At 55.1% G+C, this 25,793-nt stretch overlaps 1 protein-coding gene across 1 annotated transcript in view; it reads right to left on the bottom strand.

The window, feature by feature from the left end:
- Nucleotides 1-871: 871 nt before the first annotated feature.
- SDK2 (sidekick cell adhesion molecule 2) overlaps nt 872-25,793 on the bottom strand; it is a 119,122-nt gene continuing 94,200 nt past the window's right edge. Inside the window, 8 exon segments of the mRNA XM_008576085.1 lie at nt 872-1,558; nt 1,613-1,918; nt 12,388-12,514; nt 14,046-14,184; nt 14,434-14,574; nt 15,875-16,039; nt 20,121-20,246; nt 23,185-23,346. Of these exon segments, the coding sequence (XP_008574307.1) occupies nt 1,208-1,558; nt 1,613-1,918; nt 12,388-12,514; nt 14,046-14,184; nt 14,434-14,574; nt 15,875-16,039; nt 20,121-20,246; nt 23,185-23,346 (1,517 nt within the window). The 3' untranslated portion in view covers nt 872-1,207.

Genomic DNA, 25,793 nt, shown 5'->3' with positions numbered 1-25,793 from the left:
CTTTTTAAAGAACATTCCTCGGAGCAGATTCTGGGTATGTAAAAGCTTTTCCTCCCATCAGCTATTCTTGTCCCATCTGACCTGCCCCTCCTGGCCAGTCTAGCCATACATCTCGGTGTTCTGTCCAGTTGGACAGGGCCTTCTAACTGGCCCCTCTTTGCTCCCAGCCCTGGCTTAGCCTGCAAAATGCTAGTGGGAGTGGGGTCTTCTACTCTTTATAAACTAGGTGCTGAGCAGACTGGGCATGCTCTAGGCGTTCCAGCCTCTGTATCAGGGACCGGGGTTGCTGTGCTTAGAAGGCTGTGGGCTGACAGGGAGAGGGACAGAGATCTGAAAGTGAGTGTGCAGTTTGGCTCGGAGGACCTCTTGGAGAGAATCCCTAGTCCCCTTTCCTTGCACATGCATGGGAGATGTGTGTGTGTGTGTGTGTGTGTGTGTGTGTGTGTGTGTGTGTGTGTGTTAGGAGGAAGATATCTATCCAGGGGAGAGTGGTGTGTCTGCCCAGATGCCTATTCCTCATCTCTGCCTAGCTTCCCAACCCAGGCAAGCTGACTTTCCTTGTTCTAGCAAGTTCCCATTTCACTCCTCCTTTAAGGATGGGGCAGGTGGTACCTGGATCAGAAGAAGAGAACAGTCAAAGCTTCATTCTTACATTCTTGACTTCCTGCAACGCATTACACCTAATTATCCCACAGTGCCAGGCCAGCCACCTTAAACCTCTGCTCCCCAAACTTCACCTCTTCCTGTCTGTGCTCAGGAAAGTGAATTCCAGCCCAGGGAGGCAGGGATCGTTGTGGGGGACACTTTCCCCCACTCCTTGGGGACCTCTTCCTTGGATCTACTTTAAAAAAAATAGGAAGGAATAAGGAAGTAGCTAAGCAAATTCTCACCCCCTTTTTTTTTTTTCCTTTTTGCTAAATAAACCAAATGCTTGATGGAGAAGTTGAATGAGGGAGGTGGGAAGTGGAGGTGGTCGAGGCAGGGCAGGGGTCGGGCAAGGCCATCGGATGGCTGCCAGTGATGGCATGGATTGGGATGGGGTGGGATGGGGGGCTGGGAGGAAGGTGCACAGAAAGAGGGTGGCTTTGCCTCAGGGGATACCCATCCTTTGAGCAGAGGAGCAGCGGGTCCCGGGACCTAGCCCATGTCGGGAGGTGGCAGCTGGCTGGATGTCTAGAAGCTTCTTCCTCCCTCAGCCATGCCAGCCTCACCAGCCCTGCAGTCTGTTGTCTTCTCTCCCTTTCTTTCTCCAGGGGCACAGCCCAGGCTGCATCCACTGCAGCAGCAAAACGGCCACTTCCCCAGCTCAGTGCAATTCCTGCAGGAGCAGCGAGCCCCACAGTTGTGACACCAACCAGCCGCTGGCCACAGACATCTCTCGTGGCTGCTTCTGCCTCCCCCTCCACACCAGCCTGGCTGGCCCTGGAATCTCTGGAAGAATAAACTCGGGAGGTGAAAAGTTGACTTGGTTTCTTGGTGTTTTTGTTTTCTGGCAGGCGGTGCAGGGAGGGGTGACGGAGGAGTTTGGTGCCATTTTTCTTTCTTTCTCTTTCCTCTTCTGACATCAAACAAATGATGAAAATCCTGCTATAGGAGCCCGGGAGCCAGGGGCGAGGCTGCTGGGGGGGCGGTAGAGGGTGCTCTGCTGACTTGAGGGGTTCGGGGGGTTTTGGGGCGTTGGAGTCCGACTGGCCTTGGGTCGAAAGAGGCTGCCCTGCTGGGTGCTGTTGCTGTTGGCGATGGTGGCGTGGTCTGGCTCGCCCGAGTCGCTCTCCGTGTAGCTGTACGCCTGGGCCCGCGAGATGCCCTTCTGCTGCCGCCGCCACGAGTTGTAATAGGTGGGGTCACTGATGTAGTGGTTGACAAAAGAGTGGGCCTTCTGGTGGCTGGGGTCGACTTCATACTCACTGTCGCTCCCCTGGGGGGACAGAGAATCAGGGATGTCAGTGGCCCTGGGGGAAGGGTCATCGTGGTCAGGGCTGGAAGGCACAGAGCACTCTGGTTGGAATCGAGACTTGGACCATGGGCATCTCTGCCCCTCGTTGCCAAGTGGAATCAAGCCCTGTTGTGCCACCGTCTGCTTCCTTCAGAGCAGATCCTGCACCTGCCGGGTCTACCACAGTGTTGGCATGGAGCCGTAGACACTTATGTGCACTGGGAGACCTGAGTTCTATCTAACTTTATTTTCGATCGAGTTGAGATTCACAGAACATAAATTTAATCATCTGAAAAAGTGCACGATTCACTGGCATTTAGCACATTGCAGTGTTGTGCAACCGTCACTTCTAACTCCAAATCATTTTCATCACCCCAAAGTACAATCTTGTACCCACTAAGCAGTCACTCCCCATCCCCTCCCCTCAACTCCCCCTGCAACCACTAATCTGGTTTCTGTCTCCAGGGGTTTACCTATGGTGGACATTTCCTATAAATGGAGTCATACGATACATGACCTTTCATGTCTGGCTTCTTTTGACTTAGTGAAACGTGTTCAAGGTTCATCCGCAACACTGAGTCGCATTTTGGTCCAGCCTCTGATTTGCTTTGTGGTTGGGGACAAAGCCAGAGCCAGATTAATACCTTACGAGGCTCCAGGCCATGGAAAAATGCTGGTGGCTTCCCATGTGCGATCCAAAACAAAAGCCACACTCAGTTATAAAAGAAACATGAGAAAAATATCAGAAAGGTTCCAAATTTTCACATGATAATGACTTTGAAGCTTTTTCCTGGAAATATAAAATATTCAATTATTCTTAAATTTGGGGGATGCTTTGATGTCCTAGGCACAACTCCCTTTCAGGGAAATCAACGCAAGGCAAGTGTCAATGTGGGTTGTAAAGGAAAATCAGAATTGTAGAGCTAAAGATATCCTGAACCCCTCCCCCACCAAGCTCTCAGCAATGTTTTGAGAACTAAATAAGACAACAGATGGAAGACCTTCAGAACTCTCTGGAAGAGATGAGCTCTGATTTTTGTGAGCAGCACACTCCCAATGAAATACAGCTCAGGGATCCCACCCAGGCTTCTCACCCCCATCCAGTTACTGCCCCTGCCTGGGAGCAGTGAGATAATTACATCAACTAAAGTAAAACCTAGTTTGGGGGATTAAAAACTGCAGTAAGAAAACGCAGTTGGCCCAATACAAATGAGTTGGGGATGATCCGCTGTGTCCTGCTTTCCAGGTAGAGAAAACAAAGCAGTGACCTTAACCACAGGGTCTGCGCTATGGGAAATGGACGGCACGACTTGTTCTCAGGAACTCAGAGTCCTCATAACAGCTAGACCCTCAAGACACACTGAAATAGAGCTCCCTACACCCTCATAACGTACGCTATCTGCTTCTGTGGAATTGCTTGCTTAACCTAAGTAACTCTATTTGCCCCCTGCCTGACCTGCAGACTACCCCCCTTTCTGCAGGAGAAACCATTGATCTTCTCATAGAAACAAAAACCATTGCATAGAAACAGGAGCCACACACAGTGAATTATCACATGGGAACAGGAACCATACACAATGAAAACTTGTATGCTTGATTGCTCGAATGGCTCGTTCTAGGTCTCTATGACCTAGCTTCCCCTAGCTTGCTTTGTGCACCTGGACAATCCTGTGTGCCAATGGGATGTAGTTTTTGCCTTTAAAAACCCTATAAGACCAAAGCCCGAGGCCGCTCTTCCTTGGTTGCTCCTTGGGAGACAGACGCTGGCCAGCTGGAGTGAATAAACTGCCCTTTTCTGCACGAGTGGCGTGTAAGTGCATTTCTTGTGGGAGGGTGCCTCCCAACAACAGAGCTACCACATACAGAACTACAACGGTACCAGTACCGACGACTGGAGGAGGCACCCTGCCAAGCGGCAGCAAACGCCGCCTTGCATTACCGTATTTGATTTTTGCACCTCTGGGCTGTAGCTACTATTACTACGTGAGTACCGATGCTGCGTGGGTGCTGATGCTGTGTGAGTGCTGTTGAGAACACAAGTGCAGGAAGGCTGAGGGTTTTGCCCAAGGAAATGATCTAGCTGGGCTTGAACTCAGCTCTGCCTGATTTTCTAAGGCCCACGCATGCTCCCAACTTCTCCACTCCTGCCTGGAGGCCACAAGATGGGAATGAGAGCGCCCACCCTCCCGGTGGAGATCGAATGCTCCCTAGTCCATCTGCTAATTTATGTTCCCTGGCCCCTGCCCTCCCTCTCCTCACCCCTGCACAACCCCAGCCACTCTCCTGACTGCTGCCAGCCCCACCCCCCAGGACCTCAATCTTTCTGGCTGGCGGAGTGGCTGACCAAGACAATGACAGGTCCCTCCGTGGCTCCCCCCATCACACAATGCAGCACAATACAAGCCCCTTTCTTTGCCTGCTGTCCAGCTGCCGCCCAGGAGAACAAAGGGGATGCACAAGCGGGGGGCTCCATATGATCAGGGTGGGCTCCTGGTCCTGGGGATGCGGCCAGGCTGGCTGGAGGCAGGAGCAGCTTGAGTGAGCTATGGTGAGTGCCCTGAGGCAGGAGGGTCTGTGAGTGTGGGGACGAGGGAGGGGTACCCACAGTTCTCCTTGCAGGTTAGGTCTCTCCACCCACTAATTGGCTTGAACAGTTGCTAGCAACATCTCCAGAGGTTCTAGAACTTCGACAGCTCTAGGCCCCCATCCTGGAGAAGAACCCCAGACCATGGTGGGTCCCTCCCATGGTAAATGAGTCTCTGGGGTGAGAGGTGATTGTGACATGGTGAAGTTCCAACTCTAACCCTTGCCAGGGGGTAAGTTTGGACCCATCACTCAGGATCTCTCAACCTCAGTGTCCTTGTCTGTAAAATGGGTAGATCCCTGCAGTGCACAGGGTGAAATAAGCTAACATGAGAGTCCACTGTAAAAGGTATTACTAGAGAAAAAGTGAGGGTGGGCCTGGGCTGGAGGGGGCCTCGAAGCCCACTTGGGAGGGATTGAAAGGGCCTGGGAGCCGGGAAGGCTGACTCAGTGCTCAGGCAGCTGGAGAGGAAGAAGGTTCAGGGCATGTCTTGGGGGCAGGGTGGGGAGTGGGCCTCCCTGGAGCTCCCGGGGCCTCAGATCTTAAGGCCCATTCATTCAAATCATCACTGTCCCATCAACTGTGTCTGTTGAGCACCTACTGTGTGCAGGCACTCTGTGGGCAGCATTCCTAATGGAGATGGAAGGCTAGAGAAGAGCTGGGAGCCCAACAGAGCCGGCGGCGCTGCAGGAGGGGCCAGGCACAGACAGTCTGGTCTGCTCCTCCCCCGGCTCTCCAAAGCCCAAGGAGGGGGTCTCTGCCTAGGCTCCCGCCCCCATCTCCCTGAACATCTGTTTCTTTTCGGGGTGGGGGTGGGGCGAGAAGAAAGCAAGCCAGAGGGGACCAGGGGCCCCTGTTGCAGCCTTTGGTAATTGAATGCAGCTTCCCAGTAATGGGCCCGGCACAAAGGGGCCTTTCAGGGGCCGTCCCTGCCAGGCCATCAAGTGACTGCCTCAGCTCCCTGGCCTCTTAACAGCTCCTCAAAGCCACTCAATCAGCAATTACTAAGGTCTGGGGAGGGGAGCACAGACTCCAGGCCTGGTGATGGAGCAGGGAGGGGGCCAGAGGAGGGAGGACCCTGAAAAAAAGACTGAAACAAAAAAGAGGGAGCAGAGCCAAGCTCTTTTGCTTCTTTGTTCATCTCTGGCTGAAAGGACTCCTGCACCGGACTCGGCAAGCGACGGGGTGGGGAGCAGTCCTGGGCTTGGGGATGGTGTAGAAACCTTGGGGCCAGGCAGGGGGCCCTTAACGTGTTGGATCTCATGAAGTCTGGGAGAAACGTGTTGCCCCAGATGACAGGGAAGTCACCCGTGCAGCTCCTTTGGAGACTGGAAGCTGGAGCGCTCACCTCATCTGTGGACCCTGGGGCTCTCCGCACCGATTCCAGGCTGAAGCCTGGCCCTGCATCTGCGCACAGTGCCCCAGCCTGACCTGTCGGGTGCCTTTACCCGGGAGCTAGTAGGGCTTCTCCTGCAGGGGCTGCAGTCTGCTCGGGATTAGAGACGGGGTGGGGTTGTACTAAGTGTCTCCTGGGCATCTCTGAAGAACTTCGCTGGATGTCTCCTTGAGACACTATTTTGTCAGGGCTCTGGGCTCCCTGTGCTGGTAATCTCCCAGGAATATCCTTTGAAAAGTGTCAGCTCAGACACTATGTCATGTGTGCTACCTGGGCCCTTACAGGTAAAGTGAAGCCAATGTGCACCCGCTCCTCAGCTGAAAGAGATGTCCGTGGGCAGGGGCTTTGTGGGAGGTCACTGGGGTGGGGTTGGCGCCAGCGAAGGCCTCTCTCTTTCAGTCTCCCCTCTGTGCCGGGAAGCTGGGAGAGGCAGGCCGCAGTAGACACGGCCTCCAGAGCCAGCACGACCTAAATTTGAATCCCAGCTGCCGGCATTCTGAGCTCTGTGACCAAGGGCACACTGCCTGACTTCTCTGAGCCTCAGTTTCCCTATTACACGGGAATCATCTCATGTGCGTGGTGGGATAGTTAGACATTAGATGAGAATGTACAAAGCGCAGGGTTTGGCACGTAGCAGGTGCCTGATGTACAGCTCTGCCTTCCTTTCCCTGGACTCTGTCTGCCCTGCAGTGTGTGTCTCCTTTGGCACAAGCTCAGGCTGTCAGGGGCTGTGTGGGTCAGGCTAAGGAGGAGCAGGAGATGAGGCTCCGCCGAGCCTGATGAACAAGGACGAACAGTGACGAGAGATCAGCGCCACTCAGCAGGAGGGCGAAGACAGAACACGACCACCTCTCCAGCTTCCAGCAAACTCTCACTGCTCCTTTCTGTGCAGGACCCAGTCCCGTTCACACTGCAAGGCCCAGCTCGAAGAAAGGCCACCTCCTCCAGGCAGCCCTCTGGGAGCCTCTAGGTGGAGTGGTCTTTCCCCCGGGCGTCCTCACAGTGCTATAGCTATCCCTGCTCCACAGGAAACAGAAAGCCACTTGCTCGCCACTTTCTTCCTGAAGTTAGTTACTGTGGTTCTGTAATATTTTAATGGGAAATGGAAACATGTGATTACACACATGTGGTCTCCCCTAATAGACTGTAGCACACGGTAATGTAACATTCATAAGAGTCTGCCTTGAGCACTACTGGAGCCACCACACGTAAGCAGCGTCTGGTACCGTGTAGTGCATGCGGAACAAATAGTTGTTGTATAAATGCACCAAGGAATGAATGAATGAGCTCCATGGAGAGCCAAGCCAGCGCTGACTCCTCCCGGGTGCCACACAGGGATCGACCCGTGCATGGTGCACAGCAGGTATGTAGGGCTGATGTGACAGGGAGCTAAGGGGGGTAGGGGTGGTGGCGCTCTCTGACTCACTCTTCCTTATCATCATTATCTGAAAACAGCTGTGACACCACTAGAGCCTCCCAGAGGACTCTGAGCATGAGGTGGCATCATTCACGAACCATCCTTCGAGTCCTTCCTGGCTCCTAGTGAGGGCCCCATAAATGTCTGCCAGTATGACTGGTGCTCAATAGTCATATGTAAAATACGACTTGTCCTATGGTTTCTTCTTTCTTTGTCGTGCAGGCTTAATGCCATTCTATGAACTTGAAGGGGCCGTCCATGATATCGCCAAGAACTGAATAACAAGATTAGAGGGTGTATACCGTTGCCTTGGAATTTCTTTTCCATTGAGATTTATTTGTGTGCTAAATATACTTATTTTCTTCTACCAAACTTGGGCTCTTATTTTGAGAATGGAGTTGGAATGCAGCCATACTGCATTTTTAAAAGTTCCATCAAACAAGCCACAGGCTCTTTAAATCTCCAGTCTCTGGGTGCGCTACGGTGTGCTACTCCCTGCGCCTGGAGCCCCTTCTCCTGCAACCCTTGAGGAAAAGCGACTTTGCGACTCCACCCTTTGGCCCCTTCCTCCTCCAGCCCTTCGCCCACAGCCGTATGATGGTCTCTCTCACACCACATCATGTGTATTTGTTTATAAGTAAAATGGACTTTTTGTTTATTACCATATCACAGGAAAATGGCTGGGCAGATTTCCACCAGTTTTGGAGAGTAAGTTTTGGGTGGTCTGACTTAGAATGTAAACCAGGAGGCATATGCCAAACTCACTCTCCGAAGGCCTGGGGGAGGGAAGACTTCAAATAGATAGGCAGTCATTCTCCCCAGCAGCTGAAACCGAGGGGCCCCCTGTGGCTGCTAATCCTTAGGGACGTAACTTGCATAAACTGTCACGGGAGAACTACCAGCAGATCCACCATCAGCCCCAAATGAAAGGCACATGGCGGATGCCCTGCATTCCAGACACTGATTTGTAATCAAGCTGCTTCTCACATGGGTGGGTACCAGCAGGATTTACTTACTATCATGTTTAACGGGGACAACAGAGGAAGGCCAGCTTCTCTGTCTCCAAGTCTGTCCCCTCCAGCCCTGGGAGGCAGGGCCATGTCTTGGTCACTTCTAGGTCCTCAGAATGTGCCCAAGAAAGGAGCATTGAGAAGCCAGCACTGCCCCTCCCTCTGCACCACTGAACTGCCTGCACTGCCTTGGGAAGATGCAACATCCAGGCCTCCTTAGCTGTTAAAGCACAAACTCCAACCTGACCCCAGAAGCACGGAGGAAAGAGCTCTGGCTGAAGTGGGGTCCTGTTCTCCCCTCGCTCTTGCAATTCTACAGTTGAAGAATCATACAGCAGTCTGTCTGCGTCCTCTTGGTGATGCCCAGGGTGGTGGCTATTTACCAACAGGTGTGGATGCAATGTAACATTTTAACAATGGGTACGGAATACCAGTGACCTGGAATGGGGACACGGGTGACTGATGGCTTCCCAGGCTGAACATTCTCAGCGTCTTCCTAGGTGCTTCTATCTCTGAAGATGCCAATGGTCTGGCAGTGGCCTCCTGGAACTTAGACTCCCTAAGGTCACCCTAAAGCCAAGTGCCTGGTTTTCAAGAACAATTCTAGAGCGAACAGACCCTAATCACCCTGCATGCCTTTTCCAGAGCCGCTGTGTTGAGCCCAGCACTGCACCAGCTTGACTTCATCTCACTTAGCGGTCTTGTAGTGGCCCTTTGGACAGACGGTACTTCCGGCCTTGTGTGGGCTGTGAAGGGCCCTTCCAGGTCCCACAGTCATGGAGGGGCAGAGCTGGGATCGAGCCCAGGCCTTACACACCAAACCACAACAACACTCCACTTTTCAAATGTGTGTCTCCCCGCTAAAGCAGCCCTCTGAGAAGGCTGGACAATCATCCCAGTGACCTCATTGTCCAAAGCTGCTTGGGGGTCTTTTTAGGGAGCAACTTTAGTGCCTGTAGCACTGTCCTCTGAGTGTCTGTCTTTGTTCTTTGAGGGCGTGTTCGAGTTTTTTTTGTTTTTTTTTTTCCAAGAAAATCCATAGTTACTCGTCAGTGTGTCAAGTTGGAGGAGTGAAGCGTTTGGTTCTCTTGAGTGTCTTGTCAGCAGGTTCTGGAGGCTTTTCCAGAAAGGTCTATGGTGAGGGTGACGTGACTGGCCCATGGGTAGGCTTTGGGACAGGGGAGAGGAAGGGGCCTGAGCCGAGCCTGCAGTCTGAACACCTGTGCGCAGGGTCTGGCTCAGAAACTTGGGAGCTGGAATCTCAGGCTTGTACTTTCTGGCTGTTGTTTCTGAGCCAATTCACCTAACCTCTCTGAGCTTCAGTTTTCTCATCTGTACGAAAAAGACGACACCAATGCCTGTCTCAGAAGGTTGCTGCTGTGACATGTGTGGTGCGGCATGTGGCCCCTGGGGATGGGGCAGGTGTCATCAGTGTTACTGTGAAGGGGCCGCACTCCTTTGAATGTGTGTTTGGCTGTTGGTTGGAAAGGAATAATAACTTTACACCGCACATTTTTGTTTCTCTGTCCTGCTACCCTGTACTTGGTCTTGAGTCTGTTTCGGTCGATTAGCTTCCCCGATGACCTCTCATTCTTTTAACAGGTATTTATAGAGTGCCCACGTACTCCATACCTGGCACTTGACCTTGAACTGCTTGCACTGTTGAAGATGCTGGAGATACATCAGAGATCCAAAATGTCACAAGTTCCTGCCTTCACCTAACCCAGCCGAGCCCCAACTCAAACCCTGACCCATCCCAAACTCTACAGGCAGGCCTCGAGAGCCTGGCCTGCGGTCAAATGTCCCCCAAAAGAGCTTGAGCATTCTGGGCCGAGTCCGTGGTGCACTGGGGAGCGTGCGGCGCTGGGAGCACAGCAGCGTGGGTTCGGAGNGCCTCGAGAGCCTGGCCTGCGGTCAAATGTCCCCCAAAAGAGCTTGAGCATTCTGGGCCGAGTCCGTGGTGCACTGGGGAGCGTGCGGCGCTGGGAGCACAGCAGCGTGGGTTCGGAGCCTATATAGGGATGGCCGCCAGTGCGCTCACTGGCTGAGCACGGTGCGGCCGGTCTCAAAAAGGACAAAAAAAAAAAAAAAAAAAAAAGAGCTTGAGCATTCCGCTGTGACGACTGGTTTCTGGAACCCGGAAAGCTTCCTGTCTCTAGGGTATGTGCTCCATGGGAGTGACAGTGTTCGAGTGACAGGCCAGTTCTGAACAAATCAAAACAATGGCTAAGTGAAGGATTCCAGGCTCTGTCTGTCTGTCCTGGGGGTAACTTCTGATGTAGGATTGTCTTGAGCACAGGGATTCTTCACCCAGCAACTTCTTTAAGGATAGGAGGCTGCAGCATGGCCTCATGGCCATAGGCTGACTCTGCGTCCCTGTGGGGGTCCTCCAGCTCGTGCAGGGATGGCAACCAAAAGCTGGTGAGATATACAGGCAATACCTTCAGCACCGAGAGGGCTTACTGCCTGAAAGGTCAGCGCCCAGCCAATGAGAGCGGATTAATAATGCACTCTGCAGAAGGTCGAGGGCAGCTGCACAGAGCAACACAGGAGGTCCCTCCTGCTGGCCCTCTCTCCACTGATAGGAGCGTGGCTCCAGGAGTCCCATGTTACAGCCCCTTGGGCAGAGGGAGCCTCTTTACATTTTGAATTCTACCTTGAGTGTCTAGAATCTAAATGCTGGTCATCATTTTCAGGGATTTAAAAAAAAAAGAAAAATCACACTTCAGGAAAAGGACTCAGACATCTACAAACCAGCCTTGGGAATTCCCAGTATCTATGTGGCTACGAAGAATTACATACTCATAAAAAGATGCCATAACCTGAATCACATGGATTCAGAGCAGCTTTGTCTCCCCATCAAATCACAACTAAGCCAGGCAAAGTTGGGGTCTCTGTCCCTGCCAGCTTTGAGTGGGGGAGTTAGGTCCAGTCTTCATGGCTCTGCCAAGCCCATCGGTAACCCTGGAGCTAAATAAAACAGCAGCGAATGAGACGTCCTCAGTCCATGGCGCCCGCAACCAGACCCCAGGCTCCCTGGCACCTCCTACCCAGCGAAGAGCCCTGCTCCCTGCTGGCACCTCTTCCTCCTCTTCCTCTCCCAGGACCGGACAGAAAGGTCCAGGGCATGGGATGCAGTGGCCTTTCACGTCCCCTTCCTCAGCAACCACTGGGCTTGGCTGAGGGGGCTGGGCTGGGAGGCTGTACAATTGCATCACTGGAATGCACTTGGCCCCTCCGCCATAGCCTGGAACAGTGTCCCCGCATGACCCACCTAGTGGCAGCTCTCTAGAGTTCTGTGTCTCCTGGAGGCACCGTCCCCTCAGTTAACATAAAAGCTGACATTTATTGAATGGTCCATGTGTCAGGCCCTGGGCTAAGGTCTTCTGTGCCTAATCTCAGTGAATCCTCCCCACAACCTCACCAGAGAACCTGTTGTCATCCCTGCCTGTTCTACAAATGGAGAAACTGAGGCTCGAAGAGGTCACCTAGCACACCCAGAATGTCCCAGCTCATAGGCAGAAGAGCAAGGTCTGAACCCGAAGCTAAACGCCTTGCTGGTCTACACAGCTTCCCATCCTCAGGGCTCTGGTGCACCCAGCCCCCTGTTTCTGGAGTAGTTAAATTGAGCAGTTCTCCAGGCCTCTGCCTACTCAGGGCTGGGTGTCAATTTCTCCTTGCCTTCAGCAAGCTTCTTTGCAAGCCAGAGCTACTGAGTAGCAGTATGTGGGGCCACTCCTGCCATTCTAGAGGACCGTGCTCTTGGAGGGTGGTCTGATATGATCAAAGTTCCAGGGACCTCAACAGTACTGTGCAAACATTGAGCAGAACTTGGGAGGTGGCAGCTAGCCCACATCTGATTTCTGTGTAGTTTCTTGGGCCCCTTAGTCTTTTCAGTCGCAGGAAGGAAAGGCAGAAGGGAAGCTTATGAGATGGGCCACCCGCCTAGGCCTGCACCCTAAAGCTGTCTGCCTTCATTGCCCTGCTCTGGGAAGGGGCTGCTCCTCTCCCCTCTGCAGGCCACCTGGGCTTCCTGCCCCTCACCTGAGAGTCAGAGATTTCTGAGGGCTTCTCAGTCAGGCTGCTGCTCTCTGCTGGGATGAGGTCATTATACTTGGTGACATCCTCATCAGAGTAGTGGAGGCTGCCCGGGCTGGGCCGGGGGGGAGACCTAGAGAGAGTTGGGGGAGTGGGGCTGAAAGGTGGCGTCACACAGAGCAGCCTCCCTGGCCGGGGAGACCCCAATGAGTCCTGGAGGAGCACAGGCCCATGGGTCCCCTCTGTTTTTGGTCCCTCCTTCTCCCCAGGTCTGCTTTCCATAGGCCTGGGCCTTGCAGAGAGGGGCCTGGAGAAGGAGGAAAGAAATGGGGTTCTAAGCTACTGCTGCCTTGGCCACATGCTGGCTGAATGGGAGGGGGCATTGCCACCATGGCTGGGTTCAGGTCCCCGGAGCCTGGGACAGGTTGGGTGAAAACGGGATTTCTGTACATACGCAGTGGTGCAGGGACATGTAGGGGCCTCGGTGTGTGTGCACTGTGGGTGGGAGAGGCAGGGAGGGGCAGGGGCAGGTGAGGCCACCAGTGCAATTTCCCCTTGTCACATGTGGCAAGGCCCTGGAGCCAGGCTGGCGGGGCTGCCGTGGCCATGCAGGCCCCAGCTTGGCCTGCCACTGTGGCCTCAAACAGCTCTTTATTTGGCAGGCTGGGTTTGGCGGGGGATGAGAGCTGGCCTTGCCGGCCTGCGAGCCCCTCCCTCTGTCCTCCTGATGAACACACACATCGCTTCGTCCCTCCAAGACGGAGACAGAGAGGAGCTTTGTGAGGGCCCCCTGAGAGAGGCTTGACTCCCCCTGCTTACTGTCGCCCCCTCCGGTGAGCTGGGAATGTGAACAGGGCTGGGGCGGAGGCAGGAGCCTCTCCAGCTACAACCTGCAATCTCTCTTGAGCTCCGAGGGGCATAAAACTGCCACATCATATCAGGGGAGGGTCAGGTGGGCCCCAGCAGCTGTGCCTGCCCTTGGACATGGGCAGTCCAGTGGCCACAGGGAATGGGGCCGAGGAGGGGCCTGGGGTCAGAGAGAAGTCAGGAGGAAACAGACGTGGGGTGTTTGTTTCCTCACCGGCTGCATTCAGGTGGATGCTGCCCTTGGGGGAGGATGGTGGTGGGAGATTGTCCCCTAATGGGGATAAATAAGGACCCAGGGGAGAGGGTTTCTATACTCCCCTGAATGCGGAGGAGGAAAGTGTAGAAACCCTGGATAGGGGAGCTCCTGGCACCTTGGCTAGGCCCGTCTCACCTTGGAGCAAGCCACGATCTGCCTGTTACCAGAGCAGTTGGCTCCAAGCAGCAGTAGGTTGGTTTGCAAAATTTTGCAAGTTATTTGCAGTCTGCTGTCATTGGCAGGAACCCTTAGTAGTCACCTCCTTGTGAATTTCTCCCCAGTGCGCCCTCAGCCCCAGGCTGCAGCAGGTCTGGTGGGACCCGTACAAGCCCCTGGTGGCACTGCCTGGCCCGGCTGTGTCTTTCTGGTGACTGTTCCCAGCCTCTGAGCTTGAATGCTGTTTCCCAGGACAGGGTAAGGCCACGTGGGCCCTGCCTGCTCTGTGGCCCTCCCCAGCATTCTCCACACCCGGGCACTCCTGGCCCCCACACCTGGTCCCCACACTTCCATCCTCCCATCCCCCAGGCAGAGGGCCCCCTACCTGGTGTACAGGCCATTCTTTCGGCAGAAGGAGTTCTTGACCGAGAGCCGCCGGTTGTTGAGTTCCAGGGCAGGGAAACTGCTTTCATCTAAGCTCATCATCTCCCCGTGGCCAAGGGCTCCAGACTTGGTACTGTTCCCTAGGGGGAGATGGACAGCCTTGAGACCATGTGGCCTCCCCTCTCCCACCCCACTCCCCACCTGGCTGCACTGTGCCCTCTTTCTCTTGTTAGAGTTGGGACCAACATAGGAGACAGAGGTTGTGTAGGAACTCCAGGCGCCCCACCTATCAGAGCAGGTGCATGGCCAGAGAGAGACCTGCCCTGGCCGAAAGGGAGGCAGACACGTGACAGTCATGTCTGCCAGCAGGGGGGTGCCAGCTCACTCACCCGAGTCACTTTTCTTGGCATACTTCTTGCTCTGGCCTCGGATGATGAGCACAAAGACCAGAAGCAGGATGAAAATGAGGCCGACCAGGGCGATGACCACCAGGAACCACCACTCCTCGTAGAAGGGGTTGGCTTTCTGGGCTGGAACATGGATGGGAGGTCAGGTCCAGGGTGCTCAGACCCTTCCTGCCTCCAAAGCCCCGCTGCAGCTGGGGCCCCAGCAACTGCTCACACGGTTTACGGGAGGCAGGGTCTGTGCCTGCTGGACGAGGTACAACCTGGGACAAGGTTGGTAAGGACGGTTTCATCTCAAGCACCTGCTCTGATCCGTGAGGACTGCCTGCAGGACTGTGTTGAGAAAGGCTCTGAGGTTGCTTCCAGACTCACCAGGAAGAGAGCTGGGACTGATTAATAATGTCTGTCAGGGACACAGGAGGGGACAGTAGTAGTGTGCTAGCTACTTTTTCTTTCTTGCTTTTCTCCTCACCTAGCGGCTACCTTCCTAGGCAGACCCATATTTTTGTGGGGAAAGGTGCTTCTCTGGCCTACAGAAGACCTGGGAGGGCTTTTCCCAAAGTTCAGTTTGGACTGAATCTTTCTCTGGTGGCAGAAAGCAGAGGGACTTGGGTGGACACAAGGGTGTCTTTAGAATGCCTCTTCCGGGCAGAGCTCCCCTTCTTTCAAAACCCCCAGTGCTGTGCTTTCTGTACCCAGCCAGGACTAATCTGTGTTGCTGCCAACAGGGGTCTGGCTCTTCTATTTCAGTCTTGATGTAGAGAACTGTGATTTGGTTCCATCAATCTGGGCAAGAGGGAAGGCGTGTGGGAGGAGGCAGTGTTTCTGGAACTCATCCAGCACATAGAAATTTTGAGTTGTACCTCTGCCTCGGGGGAGGGGGGTTCTTAGTATTCAAAGTGGGTAGTGATTAGATTTTGGGTCTTGAGTTTAGATATCAGAGTCCTCTGTGAGCTCGGAGACATGTCGGATGGGAAGAAGGAGAGGAAAATGGACGGGGTGGCGACCCTGCCCCAGCTGGGCACTGCCGGGGTTAGCTTCTGCACCACGGGCTGCTGGCCTTGTCTGCCTTTTGGGGGACAGTTTCCAGGGACACACAGGTCATGGCCTGGCATCCTTGAATCTCCTGGGTGATGAGCACATTGAAGCTCTCATGTGGGGCCCACTGTCTCACCCCTACCCAGGGCTCCTGGAGTCCTTAAAAGGGAACCCAAAAGACCCAAGGCCCCCAGTTTCCTGTAGAGTTGAGAGTTGACTCAGGCCCTGGTCCAGCACCACTGCTCTGAAGACCGGAGGGGACAGTGCATTGTGGTCCCACCCAGATGTTTCTGCTGCTCCGGTGCCTCTCCTCTGTCCCTCACCACCCAGCATCTGTCACCAGAGTCTTACGTGGGGAGCCCCCACCCCTCATCCCATAGACCGGTACCTGGCACGGACTGGGAGGGGCTGCTGGGGGTGCCAAAGCCGTAGTCGTTGACCGCGATGACCCTGAAGTCGTAGCTCACGCCCGGCTTGAGGATGTCCATGCTGAATGTGTAAGAACTCACCTCCTTGGGGATGTCTTTGATGAGGATGTCCCACAGCCCCTCATCTGCAAGAGCACAGAGAGGGGGACACCCCGTGAGGTGAGGGGGAGCCTCGAATCCTGCCGCAACCCATTCCTAACTGTGGCTCCCTGAGTGCAGGGCCTGCCTGGTCTGTCCTGCTCAACACTGAAGCTCCCATGCCTGGTCCTCAGCTGAGGTTTTTTAAAAAGACACATTTTGGAGTGTCTGTCTCTCGTTCTTTTTATGAGAACACCTGTAATACATTAAAGAACAATGTACTATGCAGAAAATACTGTCACAACCAACGCAATACCACCATCCAGAGAGATGGACTCAACATTTTAGCACCTGTGTAGGCAGAACCCTGCATATTCTGTCTTCCATGTCCTTAAAAATGGTTGCTAAACAACATTTTAGCACCTGTGTAGGCAGAACCCTGCATATTCTGTCTTCCATGTCCTTAAAAATGAGACTTAAAAATGAGACTTTAGGAGGCTGCCTAAGATTTTACTATACGGGAATCCCTTCCTTTACTTAACCAGGCCCCTATCTTTCTAATCCCTTTTCCTATTGAAAACATATATGTAGTGGCCTCAGACAAAAATAAGAGGACTTTACTTTTTATTTAATTTTTTAATACAGCTGCAGGAGAGATTTGGGTTGCCTGAGAGGGTTTGGCCAAGTTGTCTGGATTGGATGGGGCCCATCCTCGACTACGTCCTTTCTTAGGAGCAGAGATCAGAGGACAAAGGGTGTCCACACAGGGCCAGAGGATCCCTCGTCTGTTCTCCAGCCCATATTGCCCCAGCCACCCTGTCCTTTGAGCTCCTGAGCTTCCTTTCAGGCCCCTTACCCTTTGTCAGCAGCCCTCTGGGTCTCACCCCTGTGGGACATAACTCAGTCCCGCCCTATTCAAAGGGAGAAGTGGGGGCACTGCCTGTGCAGGAGGAGAGGCAGGCACCACCCCAACCAGGGCATCCATCATTGGAGGGCATCCATCTCGCCGTGGGGTCCTGGCCAGATGCTCTGGGTAGGGCCAAGGGGCCAGCCCTGCCCTTGGAGAGACGGGAGTCTTCCTGCTGGTGCTAGTGGAGGCTGACTTGGGAACCAAAGTGTCAAGCCACTGGAGGTCCTAGTCAGATCCCCTCTTCATGGGGACAAGAGGCTAGTCTCAGGAGTACCTCACAGGTCTTCCCTCCTGTGACATCCTCTAGGTAGGTCACCCAGTGGCTGCCAGGGAGCAAAAAGACCCCTGACTCCCACCAGCACGCCCTGCCCCAGCACCTCAGCTTCACCCTGTCTGTGGCACCATCTCATCTGCTTGCTTCTGAACTCCCGGTAAGAGCTGCTCTCCCAAGCTCTGTCCCCCAGCTCCAGCAGGGCTGCTCCTGGGGGCTGATGGGTTTTATGTTTTCCTCCCCACACTTTTTTACAGACCCAGCCATGTCAATCAGTCAAGAACCTGAGCGGAAGTACCACACTCCCTGTCATGGTTTCTGAATTTGTCCCAAGTGTGTGCTAGGATCTTCTGAGAGCTGCCTCTCACCTTCCAGTGTAGACCCCTCCAATCTGGGGAAGGCTGTGGGGCTCCCGACACTGGCCTCATCACTGATCATTCTGAGCATCTGCCCCATGCACATCCCATCTTTTTGTTTGGTGTCTCTCTGTCTCTCTCCTGCTAGGCTGTGACACCCCTCAAAGGCAAGGATCATGCCTAATTTGTCTTCGTAGCCCAGCACCGAGCACAGGCACCTTCTAAGTGTTTGGTGAATAAGTGAGTGGAAACCTTTCTTCCCGGGGATTTTCATAGCATGACATGCCCAATTTCAGTGTCTCATGCTTTGAAATGCAGGTCTTGGGGTACTTTGATTTCTCTTCGAATAATGGTCATAGCGATGATGATGACACAGCCGATGACATTTATTCCTGGGTCATATGCACGGCAACTGTGAGGGGGAGGAACTATTGTTCCCATTTTACAGATGAGGAAACCAAGAGAGAGCTTAACTCATCTTCCCAAGGTCTCACTGCTGTACGTGGCAGAGCTGGTGTTTCTGCCACGGGCCGTCTGACTCCTGGCACCAAACTTCTCCTGGGTGCCCAGAACAGTACCGTGGACAATCGGGAGTGGAATCGGTGTTTGCCGAATGGGCTCTGCTCAGTGAGGACACTGCTGCTGGCTTCCAGAAGCTGGGGCCTCCTGCCTGCCGTTCAACCCCCCTCCTTCCACTCCACACAGAGACAAAGGGTGGGGCTGGGGCAACCAGGCCAGGCCAGAAGCCGCTGGAATGTCATGCTGTGGCTCTGGCCTCCAGCCTGGAGGCTGGCTGATGTGCAGGGCCGGTTCCACTGCCCGGCCCATAAATCCCCTGGGTGAATCCCCCCTGGGTCTGCAGTGCTTGGTCTCTGGCTTGGAGAAAGTGGACATGTTTAGCTTATTCTGCGTAGCACAAAGCACAGACAATTAAGCAGAGAGTGTAGGCCAAGAGTATCTCATCCTGAAGATAAGAAGGGTGAGCAGCCAGGGGGCACGGAGGGGAGGAGACGGCCTCCCTGTAATAGCGTGCTGCTCTCAAAGAGTCTCAGGAAAAGCCGCAGCACGTCCTTGCCCACTCTCATGCCTTCCGTCCCCCTCCCCTTGCCTGGATACTGTCCTGTTGTCAGCTCTCTGGCACTGCTCCAAGTCCTGCCCATTCATGGGGTCCTGGCTAGGTCCTCCCTTTTATACTCAGTCCTTGATTCCACCTGTTGGACCAAGTCACGGCCTCCAAGCTTGGAACACCAGCATCTCATGCTGGGCCTCCCAGTGAACACTGGAAAATCCACAGGGCCAAGGCCAGGGCCAGCATTCCACAGCTTGGCACCCTGGTCGGCCAACTTGGGTGGAATAAACAGGCGCAGGCCCGGGTTGGGAGAAGCACGCTGTGGTCTCCTGGCCAACTCGGCAGCCGGTGCTGGCGGGCCAGGGAGGGGCCATCTGGAGTAGGGAGAGAGCCAGCCCCGCGAGCACCCTCCAGCAAGGCGGTGGATCTGAGCAGCGAGATGTATTAGCTATTTGCAACTGCAAATTATTAGCATAAGATTAAGGCAATGATGGATGGTAACGGCTTCCAGGAACTACTAGAATTAGTAACTCTTTGCTATTGGGGTGATTAGCAGTCAGCTACCCGAGGTATTAACAGTTAGTCACTGGGAGTTTCGATATTCCCCATTAGGAGTATTAGCTACTGATATGCTTGACGACTCCCCTCCTGATAATTATTTGCTGTTTGGGCTGGAGCAACAAAGTCTTTTTTCTCTTTCTCAACTTCAATCACCTAACCAGCCATTAGGAGTATTAGCTACTGATATGCTTGACGACTCCCCTCCTGATAATTATTTGCTGTTCGGGCTGGAGCAACAAAGTCTTTTTTCTCTTTCTCAACTTCAATCACCTAACCAGGGATCCATGGAATACAAAGAACAAGCCTCCGGCTCCTGCTGACTCTGGCACCTCTGATTAACTTGAAAACCGAGCAAGGCAGGGAGCGGGCGGGCGAGAGCTCCCGGGAGCCGGGAAGCTGGTGTCGGGAACTCCCTGAGACAGGAGCGGAGCGGGGAGCAGCCCCCAGTGGCTTATCAGTCGCTCATCTCCTGATGGCTCTGGAAGTTCTTGTGATTCGATTTCAGGCATGACAGGAGAGGTTGGTCCAATTACAGGAGCTGCTGAGACAGCTGCACTGGCACAGACAGGACTTGAAGAGGCAGCGAGCATCTCCTGGGTTATGGGGCCTCAGTCGGTGGGGTCACATGGAGGACGTGGTGCTTAACCACTGTGCGCCAAGCTCTTGCTCCTCTGGCTTCTTGAATGACCCTCAACCCAAGTTGGACTTCACCTGGTGCTAACAGCTGTCCCCTGGGGACCTCCTAGGTGTTCCTTAACCAACAGGGAACCCCCGTTTCCCATTCCCCAACAGGACCCTCTCTAGCTTCAGTGTAGGAGCATAAACACCTCCTCAGGAGGGGGACAGACACATGTGCCCCAAGTGAGGGACTCAGGAAGGAGGGAGAAGGTGAGCCTGGACTCTCGGCCCCAGGGGAGAGACGGTCTAGCCAGAGAGGGGCCCAGCTGGGGCGGAATTGCACCTGAAGGCCGGGCCTCTATGACGTAGCGGGTGATGGGTCCTTTGCCGGGGTCTCCGCTGGACCAGTGGATGGCGATGGCCGAGCTGTACCTCACAATGATGGGCACTCCAGGCGGTCCCGGGGCACCTGTAAACAGCATACAGTGGGCAAGGGGGTGTACACAGCCCAGATGGCCACCCAGTCGTCCATGTGCTTGAAGAGGAGGAGGGGCTGGGCGGTGAAACCAACCCCGGCCGAAGAGCCTCTGGGAAACCCTGCAGGTGCCAAGGCCTGAGGTGTGTGTCTCAGGCCAGGCCGGCCAGGATCTGACTACTGTCCCTTCTGGGCCACCCCCACAGCCCCCATTCCAAATGCCAAGTCAGGAGAGGGCACCTGAGATGTCGCCAGAAAGATCTCTGGAGTAGAATCGGGGAACATGGATTTTTAGTTCCAGCCCAGAAGTGGGCCTCTGCCCGTTTCCCCATCTGTGAGGGCTTTTGGAAGGTAAGGCTTGAAGGGATGTGGCATGGGGGTCATAGAGGTGGGTGGGAGGATGGCAGAGTGGACCCATGGATAGATAGGAGGGGGTGGCTTTGAGGGGGCTGAAGGGCCCCCCAACAGCTCCTCTCCTTGTGTGTGATGGTCATGTCCTCTCTGCCTCCTGCCTGAAACCTCCCTACTCCCAACTACATTTGCCATCAAGTTAGGCAAGGAGAGAGGGGGCTTGGGCCCCAGGAAGCCACTGCTTGGAGGAGGGAGGTGGGAGTGGGCTTCCTGTCGGCTCCTAGTGTGAGGAGTGTCGGGTGCAGCTGCCTGGTCCAGCCGCCAGCAGGGAGATGGAGCAGAAGAGGGGAGCTCACTTCTGCAGTACGAGCAGGGAGCCGGGTTATCTGTCCATGAGGGGTCCTGAGCCCCTTCTTCTCTCGCGGGTGCCCTGCCAGTGCAAGCCCTGTTCCCATCCTCTGGGGTCCTGCTGCCCCCCGAGTCCCAGCCTCGTGTGCTGTCACCCCCACTAGATGTGCAGCTCTGCACCCAGAACACAGCACACAGTAGGAGCTTCCCATGTGCTTGTGGGACGAGGAAACAAGCCAGTGCATGAGTGGGCAGGTAACTGGCTGGCCAGACGGCCTCTATAGACACCCACAGGGACGAGAGCCAAGGGCCCAGCATTGGAGGGCACAGGAAAGCTGGAAGGCCAGGCAGAAGGCAGGGACTCTCCTGGCCTCTGTGTCTAGTCCTCCCTTCCTGAAGGGGCATCCTTCCTGCAGCCCCAGGGCAAAGGCTGCTGACAGACAGGCACGGGGAGGCACAGCCTGAGGGAGATGTGGAAGGGCGGGGGTGGCCCTCAGGACAATGCTCAGGCCCAAGGGAGGGAGCTGTCCCTCTTAGACCAGAAGCTTCCAGTGCATGCAGCCTGGTCTGGAGGGAAAAGGACGGCCTTGGCTGTGAGCTCTCCCTGCAGCCCCTCCTCACCCACGCCCGCTGGGCAAGGCTCGGGTCTCTCTCTTGGAGTGCCCTCTACCACCTCATCTGCACTCCTGGCCTCCTCTCCCTCTCCCCAGCCTGGGACACTTCCACCCTCAGGTTAGAACAGCCTGTCCCCTGGATGGACAGCCCTCCCCTGTCCCCACACTGCCACGGCTGCCAGCTTCTCTTCCTGCTTTTGTTTCCCAGGGAAGTTGGCTCAGGTGCAGGGGGCAGGCCTGGGGCAGATGGAGGGGGGCAGCTCCCGGCAAGCTTCCTCCTAGGCCCTGCAGGCTTTGTTCTAAGGGAGCTTGGGAGCCGGAACACGGGGATGAGGTGACCAGAAAGGGAAAGTGAAGAGCAGCCACCCTGAGCCGCCAGGGGAGGAGCCAGGCAGGCAGGTGAAAAGGTAAAAAGCAGGAAGAGGCAGGCTCCCCAGGCCCAGTGCACCTCCTGAGGCCTCCCAGGGAGAGCTGGCCGCTGCCCACCCTGGCCGAGGGGGCAGGGTGCAGGAGGAGATGGGATTTGGGGGGAAGTTTGGGATGGGCTGTGTACTTTCTTAGGGAGGGAAGTAGCAGGGTGGCCCAGGAGGTGGCTTTTGCATTCAGGATGGGACATCCTGCACCAGTGATGGGGACTTTGGAGGGCTAAACGTTGATCATTGCAGTGGCTGTGGGAGAGGAACGGTGGGAGGTGTGGGGATACTTAAAGGAGGTGATTAAAGGACACTTCATGGGTGGGACACACAAATAGACCTGCGGAAATACAAAATGGCACGTAGTCTAAGGGACATCCTGCACCAGTGATGGGGACTTTGGAGGGCTAAACGTTGATCATTGCAGTGGCTGGGGGAGAGGAACGGTGGGAGGTGGGGGGATACTTAAAGGAGGTGATTAAAGGACACTTCATGGGTGGGACACACAAATAGACCTGCGGAAATACAAAATGGCACGTAGTCTAGGAGCATCTACAGCAGAGGAGGCAGGGAGGAGATGGGTGATGGGGGGACGGCAGGGCCTGGCTGGGAAAAGGCTGCTGGCTCCTCCATCAAAGTGTTTCTCAAGAGGCCGCCTACTCAGAACCTGGGGCTCTGGTGATAAGCGCAGGTGGCGGGGCCCCGCCTCAGCCCCAGGAAGTCAGGATCTCTGAGCATCCTCCCTGGCAATGTGCATTCTCACAAGAGCACCCTGCAAAAGATGGGAAGATGGCTCTGGCCAGGCCAGAGGCAGGGGGACCTGCCAGGATGCATCCTTCCGGGATGGAATAATTGAGGCCAGCATAATTGGGGGGCAGGAAGGGAAGAAAGGAGCAAGTGGCATGAAGAGGTCTGGACGTGTGCTCTGGGCCTAAGGAGTGGGAGGTGGGGAGGGGCCACTCCAGTGTTTGTGGCTTGAGGAACATGGAGGCACTGATGCTATTAACCAGAGGGCAGAACCAGGAGGAGGGAGGCGGAGGGAGGGGGCCCCGGAGGCCAGGTGAGGAGTCAGCTCTGTCCCCAAGCTCTGCTCTGTGTCTCCAGGATCTAGCACAGCTCTTGACCCCTGGGGGCCCCTTCTGACTTGAGGAGCTGAGCCACGGTGCAGAGAGCAGCAGCTCACGCGTGGCCCCGTTGCTCCCTTACCTTCTCCCGGGCCCGTGGTGACATTGGCTTCGATCTCCGGTCCGTAGGTGAAGGTCTTGGCTCTGATGCGGAACCTGTAGGTCATCCCCTCTGCCAGGTCCTTCACCTTCAGCCACAGAGGGCTGCTCCCCTTCACGTCCACGGTCACAATCTTGCTGACTCCTGAGGGGAAGCACATTAAGTGGGGGTCGCAGGGTCCACCGAGGCTGCTGGAGACCATGGGGGAGGGGAAGCAGCAGTGGTCCAAACCCCAGATGCTGGCTGGGGCCTTGGCCTTGAACTCAGGCTGAAATGTCCCCCTACCCCCCACAGCAACATCGCCCATGCTGCATGTCTCAGAAAATGGCCCTGCAAGCTGTTCTCAGGAGAAGGGGCTCCGTGGTTAAATGAGTTTGAGAAAAGCCACATACTGTCCGTCTATCGAATAACCACAGGGTCCTGTAACATCTGGAGGAAAAGAAACACCATCCTGTTTATTTGCAGTCAAATGCTCTACCACTGAGCTATACCCCCACCTAACCACCATCCTGTTTATTTATCCACTGTACCCCAGATAGATTTCACCCCACTTTTTCCCCCTATGTAACATCCCATAGAGCTAGAGTTCTGACGGTCATCTTTCAGGAAGTGCTTTGTCAAGGTGCTGTGAGTCCAGAGTCGGAGGGGACACACTTGCGACCAGCTCCTACAACTGAGCCCCAGCTCAGCTCTCAGCTGTGTTCTAACACACAGCTCCGCTTTGCAGAAGGAGCTGCTGGCACCCAGGTGGTGGCAGGGAAGACTGAGGGCCATTGTTCCCCTGGCTTGACCTAGAACTGCTGGCTGCGGCCACATTCCCAGGGCTCCACCCCTTGTTCTTGCCAGGCCTGGTTGTTGCAGGGGAGTGAGAATGATGGGGGTGACCCCAGAGGCCAGCCACACCCCCAACACCTCACTGGAACCAGACCCAGGCAGTGAGGGGCCCAGTTCCCTCTGTCCTCATTCCTAGGTCTGTATGTTAACTTCGTAATAACTTCGTATAGCATACATTATACGAAGTTATACGAGGTTCTGCGGGGGAGGACAGGGAGAAGGGGAGGAAGCATCCCAGTCTGCAGTATCCCCAGTCCCCAGCTGGCCGGGGCAGGAGGACCAGGCTGCTATTGTCCAGCGCTGCCCCCCACCGAGCCACGGCTAATCCGACCGCTTCTGGCTCCAGCTCCGGGAGGCCACATCACTGAGCTGTCTTTGAAGGAGGGAGGCAAGCTCAGGGGGCCCTTCCTGCCTCCCCTGGGCTAGAGGGATGTGGGACAGAACACTTTGTCTGGCTGCCACAGCAACGGAAGCTTCCAGGCTCCCAGGGGCTCACATCCGGCCAATGACATGGACAGAGTGGTCGGAAGAGGCAGACAGACAGAAGGACTTGCACATTTGGATGCTCTGGCTCAGCCAAGCCTCAGCCAGACCCTGGGGAGCCAGAGGAGGGAAAGAGTTTCCCTGGAGCCAGGGCTTGTCCCTAAAGAGGATCATAATTAGGAACAGACTCCGTGTAAAGAGCCATTTGCAGCTCGTTAAGAGCCACATGTAATTAACAGTGTGTGTGGGGGGGAAGCAGCAGGTTAGAAAACCCTCTTATGGGAGGCCAGGGCAACAGGCTTATCTTCAAATCCACGAGGGGAGAACTCCTGGTGCTCCCAGAAACTGGGCTCCAGCCCCTGCTCCCCCACTGACCTGGGCAGGAAGCACGACTTCCAGGCGGCGCTTGCTCATGTGAACTCTCTGCAGGGCGTGCTCTGCACACGTGGGCAGGGGCATTCTTAGCATCACCCTTCGCTCTGCCTGCCCCACCGTCCAGCCTCCTCACTGGCCTCCCTGCCCCCGTCCTCCCCTCACCAGTCTGTCTCCTGCACAGCAGCCAGAGTGATTTTTTCAAAACATAAACCAGATCCTGTCGCTTAAACCCTCTGATGGCTTCCCATCGTGCTTAGAATTAATCCCAATCCTAAACCCCTAGACCCTCTGTGACCTGACTCTCTCTCCTTTTCCTGCAAACCACCTGGCTTTCTCTGTTTCTCTAATTCCTCTGGCCACCAGGCCTTTGCACCTGCTGTTCCCTCCACCCAAAACCCTTCCTCACCCCGACCCCTGCCACCTCCAGGACTTCCCATGCTGGCTCCTCCTCATTCAAACCTCAGCTTAGATGTCACCTCTCAGCGAGCTTTTGTGGGCAAACCTGTCCAAAGCCATCCACCCATCTCCTGTCCCACCCTTAGGTCACCCGCCTTTACCACCACCTATTTACAAGGGCGGGGACCTTGCTGGTCCCACTCACTGTTGTGTCCCCAGCATCAAGCAGAGTGGTGGCTCATGGAAGACACTCAACAAACATTTGTGGAATGAACAAAGTCAGGGAGAAAAAAAAGGCAGGTGGGAACAGGTGGGGAGCAGAAGTGGGTTGGCCATCAGCACGGCGGGATGCCTGAGACAAGGGGCGAGGACTGGCGAGGTCTGTGGCTTTTCGAGCCTTCATGGGGACAGCACTCTGGAGGGTGTCTTATGGGGCCTGGGTACCAAGCCCAGATCCTAGCAGGATAAGGCAGCTGCCTCTGCTCCTCCCAAAAGCCCAGACC

The sequence above is a fragment of the Galeopterus variegatus genome, unplaced genomic scaffold (genome assembly GCF_000696425.1).
Source record: "Galeopterus variegatus unplaced genomic scaffold, G_variegatus-3.0.2 Scaffold1283, whole genome shotgun sequence".
Lineage (NCBI taxonomy): Eukaryota > Metazoa > Chordata > Mammalia > Dermoptera > Cynocephalidae > Galeopterus > Galeopterus variegatus.
This window is presented reverse-complemented; position numbering and strand designations above follow the sequence as displayed.